At 48.6% G+C, this 18692-nt stretch overlaps 3 protein-coding genes across 3 annotated transcripts in view; all 3 read left to right on the forward strand.

The window, feature by feature from the left end:
- Positions 1-410: 410 nt before the first annotated feature.
- METBIDRAFT_41545 (uncharacterized protein) lies at positions 411-1964 on the forward strand (the record flags this gene model as incomplete). Its single annotated transcript, XM_018857420.1, has 1 exon — positions 411-1964. The coding sequence occupies one exon, from the start codon at positions 411-413 to the stop codon at positions 1962-1964; it is 1554 nt and encodes a 517-aa protein (XP_018711935.1).
- A 1264-nt stretch (positions 1965-3228) lies between these two features.
- On the forward strand, positions 3229-7430 carry MYO5 (myosin 5). Its single transcript, XM_018855950.1, has one exon. The coding sequence runs from the start codon at positions 3267-3269 to the stop codon at positions 7089-7091; it is 3825 nt and encodes a 1274-aa protein (XP_018711936.1). The 5' UTR covers positions 3229-3266; the 3' UTR covers positions 7092-7430.
- Positions 7431-15060: 7630 nt separating this feature from the next.
- SRB8 (Srb8p) overlaps positions 15061-18692 on the forward strand; it is a 5907-nt gene continuing 2275 nt past the window's right edge. Inside the window, exon 1 of the mRNA XM_018854790.1 lies at positions 15061-18692. This exon is cut by the window's right edge and continues 1 nt beyond it. Coding sequence (XP_018711937.1) covers positions 15254-18692 — 3439 coding nt within the window. The 5' untranslated portion in view covers positions 15061-15253.

Consider the following 18692-nt stretch of genomic DNA (forward strand, 5'->3'; position numbering starts at 1 on the left):
TTTAACAAGATCGGAGATCCATTATCAGAAAAACAAAACATATGAAAGCGGAGAGGCCGGATGGAGACCAGAAATTAGACCAAATTACATGAACGCAGGGGAGGCAGATGGAACGCGAGGCATCTACAAGCTGAAGCATGTTTTGAATCGCGCACGCTTTTGGGTAGACAGCGCCACTTGCTTCATTTTTCTGAACAGAACTAACAATTGAAAAGCGACGAAGAGTCCGACAGCGCAATTTCTACAAATGCTCCCAAAAACAAATCGGAACAAGACCATGATACTCGCACCTTCAAGACTCGGACCCTGTACGTTGTCCTGCACACACACCCGGCGATGAGCATCTGGGTGATAATTTCCAAAATTCGAAGCGTACGAGAAGCATCTTTTCTAACGTTCACATCCTAAACATGGCCACTGTCATCCCACCGCCATCCAAAAAACAAAAGAAGGAAGCACAGCAAGTGCGCGAGGTCAACCTCGTTCCTGAAGACATCCCGAATGTGCTAATAAAGTTCCAGGCAGCAGATTCCGGAGAGTCTGTGGGAGGCTCGATCCGGGTGCCTGGAGGCATCACCGAAAAGCAGTTGGAAGAGCTCTTGAACCAGCTCAATGGCGAAAAAGACGACCCTGTTCCATACTCGTTTTCTCTTCTTGACCAAAAAGACGGGCAGGCCGATGCGCTGCTCGTGGACATCCAAGATAATCTTTACACGTCGATTTTGAAGCCCGGAATCAAGACCACGGAGGACTTCTTGACCATCGTGTACACGCCGCGAGCAGTCTTCAAAGTCAAGGCTGTGACGCGGTCAAATACGGCCATTGCTGGCCACTCGTCGACCATTTTGTGCTCTCAGTTTGCGCCCAACGACTCCGGCAGAATGTGCACCGGAGCCGGGGACTCGACTGCCCGTATCTGGGACTGCAACACGCAAACTCCTTTCAAAACGCTCACGGGCCACACCAACTGGGTGTTGTGTGTATCGTATTCGCCTTGTGGAACCATGCTTGCCACCGGGTCCATGGACAACACCATCCGCTTGTGGGATGCTACGACGGGTGCCCTGTTGGGACAGCCCTTGGTGGGCCACACAAAGTGGATTTCCAGCTTGACGTGGGAGCCCTTGCACCTTGTGAAGGATAGCGAGACGCCCCGTCTAGGCTCTGGCTCCAAGGACGGGACCGTCAAGATCTGGGACACCACGCGCAGAACGTGTCTCTACACCATGGCCGGGCATACCAACGCGGTGTCGTGCGTCAAGTGGTCCGGCTCGGATATTTTGTACAGTGCGTCGCACGACAAGTCGATCAAGGCCTGGGACATCGCTGCTGGAGGCAAATGTATCCAGACTCTCAAGAGCCACGCGCACTGGGTGAACCACTTGTCAATCTCGACGGACCATGTGTTGAGAAAAGGCGGCTTTGACCACACGTCGTCCAAGAAGAGCACGAAGAGCGACGCCAAGGAGTTGCGCAAGAAAGCACTTGAGCAGTACGAGAAGGTTGCCAAGCTTGGGGGCCGGATCAGCGAGCGCCTCGTGACGGCCAGTGACGATTTCACCATGTATTTGTGGGAACCGTTGAAGTCATCGAAACCGGTGTGCCGGATGACGGGCCACCAGAAGCTCGTGAACCACGTGCTGTTCTCGCCGGACGGCCGCTACATTGTGTCCGCTTCTTTCGATAACTCCATCAAAATCTGGGACGGTTTGAAGGGCACTTTTATTGGCACGTTCCGCGGCCACGTCGCCCCAGTGTACCAGACCGCCTGGTCGTCAGACAGCAGATTGTTGGTGAGCTGTTCGAAAGACACCACTTTGAAAGTGTGGGACGTGCGGACCAGAAAGCTCAACGTGGACTTGCCAGGCCACGCCGACGAGGTGTATGCGGTGGACTGGAGCATGGACGGCAAGAAGGTGGCATCCGGTGGAAAGGACAAGATGGTGAGGATCTGGTCTTCGTAGAGGAAGTGACCGAAAGGGCCTCTTTTGGAGAGATGGGCTGTCCAGGAACGATTCTGTGGGCTTGATTTTCTCAGTGGAAAGAAACTCGGGACAGGCCGAGGGGCAAAGTACATTGTTCGACGCTACAAGAATGGTTGTATAGGCTACGTCTACGGCTAATACACAGTGTGTCCGATGAATCTTGAAGGCTTTGTTTTGGACCAGCCGATGCAGCCAAACCGGCGACGTTGGGAATTCGCAGCTGGGCTACACTTTTTCGATGTGTTCGAGGCAGTGGGCGAAAGGCTTTCGAGGTGCTTTTCAGTATACTGAGCCTACAGCACAAGCCCCGCCAGAATCTGACGTATCACTTTTTTTTACCTTTTTATCGTCCATGGCTCAGAGAGATCGAAGAGGCCATCAGACACGAGTGAACTCAATCGCGGCATACTCCGAGATTTCGGCGAGAAATCTGGCCCGGTGAGGTTTGAACTATGTCTACTGAACATGCGCACTGCCTAGTATTCATCGCTCAGGCAGGCGCGGGTGGCAGAGCGAAAATAGGCAGATGCTTCCAGGACATGCCTGCGATAGGCACAGCAGCCACCGAAGACACCTTTTTGCGAATTTTCAGAAACAGAGGAAATAAGTAGACTGATTAAGATATGTGCACGATGGTTGACATGTGTTTTTTGTCCATGCAAAAGGAATGTACGGCAACTGAACTGGCCTGTAATCACCATCCCTAATGTTCGCAGCATTTATTCTCAATAAGAGCGCAGTGGTAATAAACAGAGAACGATAAAAAGGCCGGTCTAAAGAGCCATGTCAAAAACACCACAGAAATACCCACCAGCTTCAAAAAAACAATAAGCTTCAAAAAAACCACCAGCTTCTGAAAAACAATAAGCTTCAAAAAAACAATAAGCTTCAAAAAAACCACCAGCTTCTGAAAAACAATAAGCTTCAAAAAAACCACCAGCTTCAAAAAAACCACCAGCTTCTGAAAAACAATAAGCTTCAAAAAAACCACCAGCTTCTAAAAAACCACCAGCTTGACAAAAAAAAACACTAGTCTAAGAAATCCACCCGCTCCAGAAAACGGCCTCGTGCTTTTCTCCATCCTCCCGTGGACCTCCCAGAACCAGCCCCAAGCATCCGCGCCAGGCCCCGAGTCACGCTGCCCTGCTCCGCCTTTTGGCCCGCGCACGACCAGCCCGCGCGCCACTGCCGGTTCCTGGCCCGGCCCCAAGCACCTATAGATTAGCCGGACACTCCGCTAATCAAAACACCCAACTCGCCCCCTGCTCACTCCCCCAGACCATGGCCATTGTGAAAAGAGGCGGCCGCACCAAGGCCAAGCAGCAGGCCGTGCCTGCGAAATCCGGCATCAAAAAGGCCGAGTTTGACCTCACCAAAAAGAAAGAGGTGGGCGTCTCGGACTTGACGCTCTTGTCCACCATTTCCGACGAATCCATCAACGACAACTTGCACAAGCGGTTCATGAACGGGTCCATCTACACGTACATCGGTCACGTGTTGATTTCCGTCAACCCGTTCCAGGATTTGGGCATCTACACGCCCCAGACGCTCAGCCTATACAAGGGCAAGAACAGATTGGAGGTGCCGCCCCACGTGTACGCCATAGCCGAGACCATGTACTACCACTTGAAGTCGTACGGCGAGAACCAGTGCGTGATCATTTCCGGCGAGTCCGGCGCGGGCAAAACCGAGGCCGCCAAGCAGATCATGCAATACATAGCCAACGTCTCGGTGGACGATCAGGCGGCGGCTTCCGGCTCGAGCGGGATCTCGAAAATCAAGGACATGGTGCTCGCCACCAACCCGCTCTTGGAGTCCTTCGGCTGCGCAAAGACGCTCAGAAACAACAACTCGTCACGCCACGGCAAGTACCTCGAAATCTACTTCAACGCGGCCAACCAGCCCAGTGCGGCGCACATCACCAACTACTTGTTGGAGAAGCAGCGCGTGGTGCAGCAGATCTCCAACGAGCGCAACTTCCACATTTTCTACCAGTTCACCAAGCACTGCCCGCCACAGTACCAGCAGGCGTTCGGTGTGCAGGGCCCGCAAACTTACATCTACACGTCCGCAGCAAAGTGCATCAATGCCGATGGCATTGACGACGCCAAGGACTTCCAGGAGACCTTGAACGCCATGAACGTGATTGGCTTGGCGCAGGTGGAACAGGACAACATTTTCCGCATGCTTGCCGCGATTCTCTGGATCGGCAACATATCCTTCGTGGAGGACGAGAGCGGCAACGCCGCCATCCGCGACGAGGGCGTCACCAATTTCGTGGCGTACTTGTTGGAGGTCAACGCGGAGATCTTGAAGAAATCGATCATCGAGCGCATCATCGAGACCTCTCACGGAATGAGGCGGGGCTCCACGTACCACGTGCCATTGAACATCGTGCAGGCGACCTCCGTGCGTGACGCGTTGGCAAAGGGGATCTACAACAACTTGTTTGAGTGGATTGTCGACAGGGTGAATGTCTCCTTGAAAGACGAGGCCCAGGACTACGCCAAGAAATCCATTGGGATTTTGGACATCTATGGCTTTGAGATCTTCGAGCAGAACTCCTTCGAGCAGATCTGCATCAACTATGTCAATGAGAAGTTGCAGCAGATCTTCATCCAGTTGACGTTGAAGGCCGAACAGGACGAGTATGTCCAGGAGCAGATCCAGTGGACCCCTATCGACTACTTCAACAACAAGGTTGTTTGTGACCTCATAGAGGCCACGCGGCCCCAACCTGGCTTGTTCGCTGCGTTGAACGACTCCATCAAGACAGCCCACGCAGACTCCGATGCCGCAGACCAGGTTTTTGCCCAAAGATTGAGTATGGTGGGCGCAAACAACCGCCATTTCGAGGACCGCAGGGGCAAATTCATCATCAAGCACTATGCGGGCGACGTGACTTACGAGGTTGCCGGAATGACGGACAAAAACAAGGACAGTATGTTGCGCGACTTGCTTGAGCTCTTGTCAACCTCCACCAACACCTTCGTGACTCAGAGTTTGTTCCCCCCAGACCTCTTGTCTGCGCTTACGGATTCGAAAAAAAGACCGGAAACTGCCTCCGACAAAATCAAAAAGAGTGCAAACATTTTGGTAGACACGTTATCTCAGTGCCAACCTTCCTACATCCGTACTATCAAGCCGAACCAGACCAAAAGGCCCAAGGAGTATGAAAACCAGCAAGTATTGCACCAAATCAAGTATTTGGGGTTGAAGGAAAACGTGCGTATCAGGAGAGCTGGATTTGCCTACCGCACGACGTTCGACAAGTTTGTTCAGAGGTTTTACCTATTGTCTCCAGCTACTGGCTACGCTGGTGATTACATTTGGCAAGGTGAAGACATAACTGCAGTGAAAGAGATCTTGCGTAGTTGTCACATTCCTACTTCTGAGTACCAAATGGGAACGACCAAAGTCTTTATCAAGACTCCTGAAACCCTTTTTGCTTTGGAAGATATGAGGGATAAGTACTGGCACAATATGGCCGCCCGTATCCAGCGTGCCTGGAGACGTTATCTTAAGAAGAAGGAAGATGCAGCAAGAGTCATTCAAAATGCCTGGAGGACTAAGAAACACGGTAATAAATTTGAGCAGCTTCGTGATGAAGGCACTGCTATTTTGCAAGGCAGAAAAGAGAGAAGAAGATTCTCGATTCTTGGGTCCAGATCATATATGGGTGATTATCTTGGCTGCAATGACTCTTCTGGATACGGCAGATTCATTGTCAGTCAAACCAGTATATCTGAGCCCGTTGCGTTTTCGGCAAAAGGCGAAATTCTCTTGTCGAAGTTTGGCAGATCTTCCAAGCGTCTTTCGCGTATCTTCATTCTCACGCGCTCAAATTTCTTTGTTATTGCCGAGTCTTTAGTTGAGAACAGACTCCATCTCCAAAAAGAATTCTCCATTCCAGTCAGTGGAATCAACAGTCTCAACCTATCGACATTCCAAGATAACTGGCTTGCAATTTCTTTGCACTCTCCAAATCCGTCAACACCAGACATTTTCATTAATTTGGACTTCAAGACTGAATTGGTGACGCAGTTTAAGAAGATCAATAGGGGAATCACAGTGAAAATAGACACAACGGTGCAATACCAAAAGAAGCCAGGGAAATTCCACGTGATCAAGTTCCAGCATGGGGCTGCTCCTTTACATGGAGACATCTACAAATCTGGAACTGTCACCGTACAGCAGGGATTGAACCCCAACAGCAAGAACCCGAAGAGACCGCGGGGTGCCTCTACCACTGTTGATTACAGCAAGTATTATAACAGAGGAATTCGAAGAAGCAATGGCAGTGGATACAATGCGCCTACGCCCGTCACCAGAAATCCTGGTGCCCATCAAGCTTATGTGCCTCCCCAGCCCTCAACTCAATCATACACTGCCGTGGCTACCCCAGCTGTCACTCAGACCAGACCAGCGCCTTTGGCTCCGCTGAGACCCCAACCTCAATCGCAACCTCAATCTCAAGCACAGTCACAAGCACAGTCTAGACCAACTCCTGTTGCGCCTCAGAGGCCACAGCCACATCCAAGTGCTCAGCCAGCTACAGCACAGCGAGTCGCTCCTCCACCAAGACCTGCTCAAAAGGGGCCAGCTCCAAAACCACCTGTGAGAAAGGTCGCTCCACCACCTCCTCCGCCCCCATCTTTGGCAGTTTCGAAGCCGAAGCATCCTACGTATAAAGTTATTTACGACTATGATGGTTCTGTTGCTGGATCTGTTCCTCTCGTCAAGGACGAGGTGGTGTATGTTGTCAGTGTTAATGGCAAGTGGGGTCTCGTAAAAGACCTAAAGGAGACCAGAGAAGGCTGGTCCCCTCTTGATTACATGAAAGAGATTGAGCCGCCTGCAGAGCTTTTTGGTGGTGCCAAATCCACACCTCCACCTCCGCCCCCTCCAGCACACAGTCAAAGTAAGCCGGCTCCAGGCTCTGCTTCACAGTCCAGTGGTGGATTAGGCAACGGGCTTGCGGACGCGCTCAAGGCAAAGAAGACCGAGGAAGTGACATTGGCTGGGTCCTTGGCGGATGCCTTGATGAAGAGAAAAGGTGCCACCACTGATTATAGTGATGATAATGATGACGACGACGACTGGTAGTGAGGCCAAAATCTTCATTTATGGTGCCACAGAGACTACGCAGGAGATACAGATATAGAGATTATAGATCTTAAGCTCGAGTTGTGCTTTTAAAGATATAATTATACGAATCTCTGCATACAACTGTATCTACACGAAATTGAATTGTAAAAGGCTTTGAAGTGATCGAACGAACTGGCCATCAGTTTGTTTAAGAAGGTTCAAATTTTAATCGAGTTTAGTCGGGAAATCAGATTTCAATTTCATCCTGAAAAAAGCCATCTACCGAAATTCCTGAGAAGAAAAATGTCAGATCTTTTTACATTTGCAGCGACGCTGGACTAAAAGAGGAAATCTGCCAATCAATAATGTAGTTTCTTCGCTTCAAAATGTATTCTTAATGATTTTTAATTTATAAATGATTAGACTATAGATACTTATCTTGCAACCGTGTATTATATTTCCGTAGAAATTTAAGCTTGGGCCCAAAGTAGATTTGAACTAGAGTGGACGACTAGTTGCTTAGACAGCCTTTACTGGCTCCCGTACTTTTATTTTCGTCAAAGTCTGAGAGAATCATTTGTCGTTTGAGACAAGCTTCCTATTTTCTTTGCATGCTTTAGGAGGGTGATGGCGATATGGTTTCACCAGGCCCTCTAGACTCAATGAAATCGGTGCAATGCTTTAATTACCTAGCGTTCAGACGAAGCTAATTTGGCTTTTTCGTGCTCTCGTTTTAGATTCTGATTTCTCGTAAACCGGGTTAAACAAACGTTTCCGGGATTTTTGGGAGGATATTTCCAAAAGTGAAGAATCATCAGCCTGTCCTAAGCAGCTAATTTGAATAAGGGCAGCATTGTGCAGAAAACAAAAAGCACTCCCGCACAATTTTAAAGATTCAAGAACCGAAGCAAAGTAGCTGAGTCTTCAGACTTCGAAATTACCTAGGGAGGGATAATCATATAGTCAAGTCATGCCCACCTCTCCTACAGACAATGTCGCAGTAGCTGACGGCCCATATTTGAGAGTTCAAACCACATGGTTTGATTATCTTTTGTTGTAATTTGCTTTAGATGTACCGGGTGTACTAAACTGTGACGTCAAATCACATCATAATTTATAGGACATTCACAGCAACTAGTTATACTACCTAAGTAGTTTGATATTGTGTACAGAACTACTTGACATATATGTACTTGCAAGTAGAATTACTCGACCCACATATTATTGTTTTCTTAGATACCTATGCAAACATCCTCTTTGGGCAATGTTTATCAAAAGGTGTATTAGGACGATATCTCGGTCTCACCAGGCTCGGCAGACGCAGACTATACAACTCGCCTTGTTTGGTTTAAAACTCACTCATTTATATTTCCCAATTATTTCAGGTACCTAAAGAATTCTTGATTCCTTTTTCCCCAGAATGAGTTGATGAGCCACTGCTCGGAATATGCCGGGTAATTCCTAAAAGGAAGCAGAGTCGTGCCGTTCTGAATGTGGCTGACAGCACTTAGTCCAAGATTTCACGTATCTTGGTATACAAACATTCCTTTATGTTGTTGTGAGTACTCTATCATAAATCTAGTTCTTTGTGAAACAACCTCCTTCTGAATCATAGGTCGGGTGCCGCGTCGTCGAAGCACAGCAGCTTTTAAAACCAAAAAAATATGATTCAATAGACTATATTACTCGCAAACATTTCTAATTTTCTAGAGTGTCATGAAATACTCGGCCTGATCGACAAAACTCACAATAAATATACAAACATGCACTTACGGCGACAATCAGTTTTTGGCTTATAGTTGATTCTCATTTTTCACGTTCAATGGTTCTTGGACATGGTGGTGCATTAGGGGCTCTTTCCTTACCGGCCCATAGCCCAATTTATAGCCAGTTGCCCCAGTGTCCCTGTTATGGCCTGTTTCTAGAGAGTATGGAGTGGGGCCAGCAAAAGCAGCCAATATTGATCAAATAAAGAACATCTAGTTTTACGACTCACGCAGCTTCAAGGCATTTGGAGGTCTAAAGATCAAACTGGGCCAATTGGACATGGCTCGTCCTGGCTTGCGTCGTAAGAATGGGTCCCAAAGTATCGAGGCCAGGCCCCAGTCGCACCAGGCTCGGCAGGGCCGATAGAAGCTGATTCAACTACGAAAATAGCTTGTAAGTACATGAAATTCAAAGAAATACGTCATTTTATTTAGGCATGTCATTAGCCTGTGTAGCCAGCTGACCCTGGCGGATCCTGGAAATGTGACGCGGCGATAGTCCAGTGCCAGCAGCCTCAACAGCAGCTAACTAAATCTACCAGAGAATCTGAAGGGCTCAGGTGTAACTGGTATAGAATTTGCAATATGAGATAATATTCCCCTGCTTTTTTACCACTTTCTTCTGTAGCCAGCATAAAGAGTTTACCAGCCCGAGCCACGGCTAGTTGCGATGTATGAGTGGCATGATTTGACGCACGAGAAGGAAGGAATTGGGTTGCACATTTGTGTTCTCAGCAGCTATCTTGACCCCAATTGCCTTCGAAATCATTTGATGATCCTCTGTTCATATGCGGTGCGTTGCAAAGTATAATTCTTTCCGGTCGCACGAGTCCTGGTCTCACAGCAGTTAATATTATGCATGGAGACTCTGTCTTGAAAACTAATGGAAAGTTCACCTAACTTAAGAACTCATTATTTTTAACTTCCAGATGTTTTCTCATAGGATCTCCACTTTTGATGGTTAGAAGAAACCAGATTGCGGCTGGATCATAATGTATGACCTCATCTTCCGGATGATAGAGCCATAGTCAAGCTGTGGGTTATTGAACTCAAAAGAATGGCTCGTATCATGCATAATACCAATAGCAGAATTTTTAGAGGGCTTTCAAACGGAATGATAGAAAACAAGGGTAAGGCATGAAGAGTCCTGCGGCCTCTGTACAATCGAAGATTGTGACTCTAGTCAAAAAGGTCACGCTTCTCTTAATTTTCCGGAAGATTAATTTTTCTGTTGGCCATAGATCTCATAGAGCTATTGATCTGTAACAAAATTATTTGCGCTAATAAACATAAAAACTTGACTTTTTCGGAAACTTGGTGTATGATCTTTGATAGCTCTTGAGTTTCTGTGCCTGGGCTTCTACTTTGCTATATTCTAGATCTGGACTTAAATAACGTCTGAGTTTGCCTCTACTAACATATCCTATACCAATAAGACCTGTACCAACAAAACTTGAGACCATCCTTTATTACAGCTGCCTTCATTGTAGAGACAGATGTGAAGTAATGAGTTACAAAACATATCCCCCGATCAATACTTGAAGTACATTTATGAAGCGATTAGGGCCAGTCCCCAGTTCTAGCACTCTATCTGGTCATCCAGCACTATCGTGACCCCTGGCTTGATGAATCATGTAAGCAGCGAGGTCCGTTGAGTAGTCAAGTGTCATCGCCCCACGGGCCCAGCGACACCCAAACACTCAGCCACTGACCATCATGTACCGTGCTGGAACAAGACAACCAAATCAAGCAACAAAAAAGCAGTTCACATGAGAAGGATAGAAACAAAAAAATAAATTTAAAAGAAATCAAAAAAATAAATATCCAATAAATTAGTATGGAAAGTACAAATTATTAAAAGTACAAGAGACGAGTAGCAAAAACAAAAGAGCAAAGACAGAAAAGCAAAAAAAAACGAAGAAACACACAAACTACCAAGAAAGCCAATCAAGACAGTAAAATAATATTAAAAGTATTGTCACAAAGGAGGTCATCACCAAACAAAATATTATTTCAAGGCGATGTGATACCAAGGTCTATTCAGTGTAATTTAGTAAGCCTTAGCTTGAGTTGTGACTTTCAACCAAAGTTGAGATCAGCCCCAGGTTAGTCTTCAGATCAAGATCTATAACTATAATGACTATAAATCAAGGTGGAGTGCAGAACAGTATTTTAGAGAAGTATGGAAAAAAAGAGTAGAGTGGAATACATGAGAGAAGAGTAGACCAGAGTCGATTTCAAAATCTTATATCCATGTCCATAGAATAAAGTACCAATACAACACAACAATTGTATATTTAGATAATCGTAACCAATCACAAAAAGAAAAGTTTTCCGACTAACACACTTCAATGCCGTAATTTGTACTCATTAGATACACTTGACGCTGTATTATGTATTCATTAAATATGCACAGAAGATAGAGTAGATTCGAAACTTAATAATCATGTCCAAAAACATAGAACAAAGCACAAATTGTAAAAATTGTGAATAGTAACTAATCACCATAAAAGCTCAATCATGTGTCCCCGAGTTATATACTTCAATATCTTGTATTCTTCAGACTTCAATGGTGTATCCTCTCTTCATCAGGCTTCAATGGTGTATCCCATTTTCATCCAATATATACACAGAATGATACATCACCACACTGACTAAATGCCATGATCTGAACCCCACATAAACAGAGTATACTAGAGTAGAGTAGACTGGGGTGAAGCTCAAAACTTAATAGTTATGTTCATAAACATGCAATACCATAAACATGCAATACCATAAAATTATACGACATAACAAAATTAGTGTATACACAGTTAATAGTAATCAAATCCACATAAGAATTTGTTATGATTCCGCGAGTAAGAGACTTCAATTTTGCATCCTGGACCCATCAGATATATACACAAAATTAAAGTTAATAACTTGATTAGAAGTCATGATTTCAACCTGGACAGGGTGGAGTTGAGTGGAGTAGATTGGATTGGATTTCAAAACATGATATTCACGTCCTTAAACAGACAGTACAAATACAACACAACAATACACAATGATTGTTTACAAAGCCAATAGTACCAGATCACCATAAAGATTAATTAAGACTTCACTGTTGAATCCTAGACTCATAAGATATACACATAGGAGTATATATTATCATTTCAGCCAGATGCCACGATCTTGACCCCGCAGATATAGAGTAGAGTGGAGTAGGTAGAGTAAAGCAGAGAAGAGTGGAGTATTAAGCGTGATTTCATGACCTATTATTTATGTCCATACCATACCATACCATCATAGTGTATATTATCAATCACCATGAAAGAATAATTGTGTTTGTCAGAATAACACACTTCAATGGTGTTTCCTACACCCATCAGATATATACATAAAAGTAAATTCAACCATTTAAGCTAAAAGCCCCAATCTTACTCTCGAGAGAGACAGCGGAATAAATCAGAGATTGGATTTCAAAACTAAATATACTGAATCTTGTTTTCTTCAGACTGTAATGGTGTATCTTGTCTGCGTCAGACTATACTGCTGTGTTCTGTATTAATATATACAGAAGATTATGCGTAACTATCTGACTAGATGCCATGATCTGAGCTTCACAGTGATGAAGTAAAGTAGAGTGGATTGGAGGAGATTATCCATAAGAATACAACACAATATATGACAGCATAGTAAGTTGTACCAACATAAAAATTAAGAACTCTTCCCCAAGCACTTTTCAATGCTGCATCCCATCTCCATCAAATATATAAATAAGATTATATATCACCATGTTACCAAATGACATGATCTTCCGCACAAATGGAGTGGATTGAAGTGGACTGAAGTGAGGTAGTGCGGAGTGAAGTACATTATAGTGGGTGAGCTAAAGTGGAGTGGAATAAAGTGGAGTGGAGTGGAGTAGAATTCAAAACCTATAATCATGCTCATAACATATGATAATCATGCTTATAACATATGCCATACCATGCAGCCGCTATACAATAATTTTACAGTCAACAGTACTCAACCCTAAAAGTTAATTACGCTTCCCCTCCAATGCTGTATCCTGTATTCATTGTATATATACATAAGAAAGAGTAGAGTAAGTTTAAGAACCAAGTAATCATGACCATAGGCATACAGCACACCAACTGTATACAGAATCCATAGTACCCAACCATAAATATCAAATACGCTTCCCTTCAATGCTGGATCCGTCTCCACCAAATATACACAAGATTGTAAATCCCACGAACTAAATGAAGTAGAGTAGGGTAAAGTGGGGTAGATCAAAAACCCAATAATCATGTCCATGAGCATACAACACAATACAAGACAACATAGTTTTAAATCGAATCATCCGGAAAAAAAATATGTTTCCCGGGGTATCACACTTCAATGCTGTATTCTGTCTTTATTAAATAAATACAGAAGATCACACATGACTATTTTAACAAATGACATTATTTTGACCCCGGAGAACTAGAGTGGAATGGAGTGGGATGAAGTAGAGTAGAGTGGAGTGAAGTAGATTTCAATTATGCCCATAACCTATGATACCATACAATACCTTACCTACCATGGCATACCCACCATGCCATGTCATCATAGTGAAAAGTACCCACCCTCCATAAAAATCAATTCTGCTTCCCAAAAAACACTCTCCAATGCTGTTTCCGTCTCTACCAACTATATTCATAAGATAGAGTAGAGTAGATTGAATGACTGAGTACTCATGACCATTGGCATACGTTCATAGTACCCAGCCATCAAAATTAATTTCGCCTCCCCTTCAATGCTGTATCCTGTACTCAGTAAATATATCTAGGAGACAGAGTAGACCAGATTAAATAAATCAGTAATCATGACCACAGTCCATAGCCCAAATCAAAAGAATCAATCACGCTCCCGAAGTAACATCTTCGATGTTGTATTTTGTAATTGGTAAATATATCTATAAGATAGAGTAAATAGACTAAACACCTGAAAAATCATGACCATAAGCATACAGTAATAGTGCCCAGCCAGAAAGTTACACTTCCCCACGGAACGCTCTTTGATGCTGTAATCGTAATCATAAGCATACAGTCCACAGTACGCAACCATATAATTATTTGCGCTTCCCCGAGTAACGCTCTTTGTTGTATCCTGTACTCAGTAAATTATCTATAAGATAGAGTGTACTAGATTAATAACTGAGTGATCATGACCATATGCATACAATCATAGCCCCAACCATAAAATTAATTGCGCTTCCTCAAACAACACTCTTCAATGCTGTATCCGTCTCCACCGATTACATCCAGAAGATAGAGTGGAGTAGAATAATAACTGAGTAATCATGACCATAGGGATACAGTCCATAGTACGCAACCATAAAATAATTGTGCTTCCCCAGAAAACACTCACCAATGCTGCATCCGTCTCCACCGAATGTATCCATAAGATGGGGTAGAGTAGACTAAGTACCTGAGTTATCATGACTACACAGTAAAAGTACCCAACCAAAAAAACAATTACGCCTCCTCAAGCAACGATATATACATACATAATATAGAGTGGAGTAGATTAATAACTGAGTTATCATGACCATAGGCATATAGTCCATAGTACGCAACCATGAAATTATGTGCGCTTCTCCAACCAACATTCCAATGCAATATCCTGTACCCAGTAAATATACCCAGAAGATAGAGTGGAGTAGATTAATAACAGAGTAATCATGACCATAGGCATACAACACACCAACTACACACAGTCCATAGCCCAACCATAGAAATGAATTTTGCCTCCCCAACCACTCTCCAATGCAATATCCTGTACCCAGTAAATATATCCAGATGATAGAGTAGAGTAGACTAAATAACTAAGTCATAATACCATAGACATACAGTCCATAGTCCAACCATGAAATTGTGTGCGCCTCCCCAACCACTCTCCAATGCAATATCCTGTACCCAGTAAATATATCCCGAAGATAGAGTAGAGTACACTAAATACCCGAGTAATCATGACCATACAGTAATAGCACCGACCCATAAAAATCAACTACGCCTCCAACCACTCTCTAATTTTATATCCCGTCTCCATTAACTTACACAAGATTGTGTGCATGCCCCCAGGGCCCCAAACAGAGCACATCCCCCCAGCCCCGCCGCCCTGGCCCCGCCGCCCTGGAAGCCGGGCGCGCCGCCAAAAAAAAAAAGGCGCCCGGCCCCGGCCCCGGCCCCGCCCCAGCGCCAGCGCCAGGCCCTAGGCCCTAGGCCCCAGGCCCCCGGCCGCGCGCGCGCTAAACGCCCAACTCTCAACTCGCAACTCCTCCTCTAAGCGCCACAAACCCACACTCACCCCGGCTCTTTCTGCCGCCCCCACCCATCCCAGGCCCCGCCGCGCGCCCCGCCTGCCCCTGCCCCGCCCGGACCGCCCATGTCGCGGCCCAAAAACCGAAACTCGCTCCTCGCCGGCCCCGGGCGCCTGGCCGCCGCGGCCCGCTCGTCCAAGGACCAGCTCTTGCTGCTCCGGTACTCCATGGACCGCCCCCGGGAGCCCGTGCACGCGCTCGCCAACGGCGCCGGCCCGCGCGTGTACCCCGACTACCAGCCCTGGGCCGGCCCGCCGGCCGGCGCCGCGCGGCTCGCGGCCGCCGAGTGCCTCCACAACGGCTACCTGGAGCCGCCGGCGGTGCCCGCCGAGTCCTTGTCCGCGCGCACGTTGGTGCACGAGACGCTCCTCGCGCCGGACGCCGCGGCGGCCGCGCTCCTCGGCGAGCTTCTGCGGACGCTTGCCCGCGCGTACAGCGTGCGCAACGACACGCTCAACCGGATCGCGGGCGCCAGCCACGCGCCCCGCCCGCCGCCCCGCGTGACCATGACGGCGCCGCGCCGCGACGCGTGGCTCCGCGACTTGGCGGACGCGGACGTGCCGCTCGCGCGCGTGGCGGCCCGCGTGCCGCACGGCCTCCGCCACCGCCTGTTGCTCGACCACTTGTGTGCGTGGCAGGTGCCCGAGGCCCGCGCCGTGTGGTGCGTCAAGTGCGTGTTGGGCGCGGAGCTGCTGCTGCTGCGCCGCAGGCGCGACCCGCGCGACGCCCGCGGGCTCCTCGAGTGGACGCAGCAGGTGGCGGACCACGTGGCCCGCGAGTCGCGCGGGCCGCCGCTGCCGGGGCCGCGCCGCCTGCGCTTGGCCTACCTCTTGCGCCTCGTGCGCACGCTCTACGTCGAGCGCTTGGTGGACCGCGCGTGCTTGCTCGCGTGCGTGGCGCGCCAGGTGCGGGCCGCGCCCGCGGCGGACGGCCCGGCGCTCCACTACGGCGTGCTCCTCACGGCGTTGGTGCTCGTGCAGACGTTCTGGCGCGATTTCGTGCGCCACGACGTGCTCGCGCGGCTGCACGCGGAGCTGCTTCTCTGGACGCACGTGGAGGTGGAGCGCGTGCCGGCCGCGGCGGGCCCGGGCGGCGGCGCGCTGCCCGGCGCGTTGCCGGCCGCCCTCCGCGACAGCATCCTCGGCCTGGTGGCCGGCTGCGTGGCGCGCTTGTTCCGCCAGCGTTCCAGCGCGTTCATCTTGCCGGCCGCGTGGCTGCTGGTGGGCCCGCTGCTCTTTCGCGTGTTGGCGCAGACCACGCCGCCCGGCGCCGCGCGCCGCCGCCTCGAGGCCGTGTTCCGCCTCGTGGACTACCGCAACGAGAGCCTCCTGTTGAACATGCGCTACAGCGCCACGGGCCCCCGTGGCGCGGCGCCGCGTGGCCGCCCGCCCGACGACACGCTCGCGTTCATCGGCCTGCTCGACCGCATGGACTTGCGCGGCCCGCTCGCCGCGGCGCTCCGCCCGACGCCGCCGGCCGCCGAGCCCGCCAGGTGGCACACGCACGTGCGCCTCGCCGTGCGCTGGGGCGCCTCCGCGTGCCGCGGCTCGCGGCCGCTGGCGGAGCGCGTCTTGGTCTTGTGCAACTACATCAAGAAGAGCGTGTTGCAGCCCTTGACCGCCCGCGGCAGCGCCACGCTCAAGGCCGAGTTCGAGGGCGAGCTCCTCGACAGCATCTTCGCCTTGGCCCGCGTGCCCCGCGCCGCGCTCTGCATGCACAGCCTCGCCGTCTTGGTCAACGAGCTCTGCCTGTTGCGGATCATCGCCATCTCCGCCTACCTCCGCAAGATCATCGCCTGCGGCATCTTCTACATCTCGTCCCGCGAGAGCGAGCTCGGCACCGCCACCCAGACCGACCCGCACATCTCCTTCCATCTATCCGTGCTCGCCAACTTGCCCGTCTTGAACAACAAGCAGCACTACCTGATCCTCTCCAAGTGGACCCCCGAGGGCGAGAAGATCTCGTCCAATTACGCTCGCGGCATGGAAGTCTCCAGGTCCCACGTCTTGCACGGCTTGCTCTCCGGCCACTTCCCGCACGACTTCGACGCCTTCCTCGCGGAAATCCTTCTGTTCAGCGTCGGCGTCAAGTTCCTTCTCGCCAACTGGCTCACCTCGCAGATCAAGTCCTCCATCTCCCAGTCCCCGAAGCTCATCCACTTATCGCCCTCCGCTATCGCGAGGATCTACCAGTTCTACGTCGTCACCGACAACCTCACTCTCTTCTTCAGGGCGTTCCTCAGGTATGTGTTGAAAAATGAAGACAAGGTCATCATCTTCTACTTGGACACGCTACACTACGTTGGCCACTTGCTCCAGCACCATTATTTGCTTGTGAATTTTCTCCCGGGCTCCAGCCCCAACCGCATCTCGGCATCCTACGAGCTCTTCAACCTCATCATCTCCGCATACCAGGATCTTGCTTCCCGCGAACCGGACTCTTATGACTTTCGTCCTCTTTGGGAGTTTATCAATCTGTCCATCGACACGAATGTGGCTGGTGCAGCCGCCAGCAACCAAATCAAGCTGGACGACCCCGACCTCGAAAGATACATCTTCACTAAGGACACTGCCGAGTCTCCTTTGAAAGTCCTGCTCCCTGCTCCTCGCCGCAATCAAGCTTACTCCGCAGAGCTGTTTGTGCAGAACTTGAACCGCCTTCTCGCGGGGGATTCGCTCCCCCCAACTGCTGACGATATCACCGATTATTGCAGAGACATCGGGCCTGGGAACTTGAGTGTCCCTCCCGAACACTTTTCCCCCGAGCTGGACGCGGCTTCAACATTACAAGTACTACTTCAATCCTGGTATGCATCAGCCGACCAACTTGAAGAGCGCCAGGACTGTGCATTTTCAAAACTCACTAAAATCACCATGAATGCCATGGAAAAAAGAAATAGGGTCTTCCAAACTAAAGCAGCATTCAAGTCTGCCGGGATTTTGGATTCCTCCGATTGTGCTCGCCTAAGAAGGTTCCTCATCAAAGTGATCTATCATCGCATCCTTCTGTTTGCAGATACCATCTCAATGATAGCCGAAGCCACAGATGCCGGGGGGAACTCAAAACTCCATCCTTTGGCCTCTTCTTTGGTATTTGGTAAAGAGGTCATCTCGCATAAACTGTTTTATTCCGAATCCGTGATGTTCACAATCTTGCAAACGCAGTATCGATCCACAAACATAGAGGAGCTCTTTCGTTTAGCAATCAAAGAAATGAAGGACTCTCTTGGATCCCGAGATAGCGACATTTGGGGTCTTCACAGTGATGTAATGAAAGAGACAGTGATGCAGGTAATCATCAATCATAAAGACTTTGCAATATCACTCATGTTTGCAGAACTCCCCGCGCATGTCAATGCTAAGTTGTGTTGCGACCTACTACAAACTGACTGTGATGTCAGTACCATTTGGTCTTGTACATCGCTCGCGCCTTTGGCCAATGAATTTTCATTGCCAGTCTTCCAACTCTTGTTGCTTGTATTGTCCTCCAATGAGCACCTTTCAG

Source organism: Metschnikowia bicuspidata (genome assembly GCF_001664035.1).
Source record: "Metschnikowia bicuspidata var. bicuspidata NRRL YB-4993 chromosome Unknown METBIscaffold_3, whole genome shotgun sequence".
Lineage (NCBI taxonomy): Eukaryota > Fungi > Ascomycota > Pichiomycetes > Serinales > Metschnikowiaceae > Metschnikowia > Metschnikowia bicuspidata.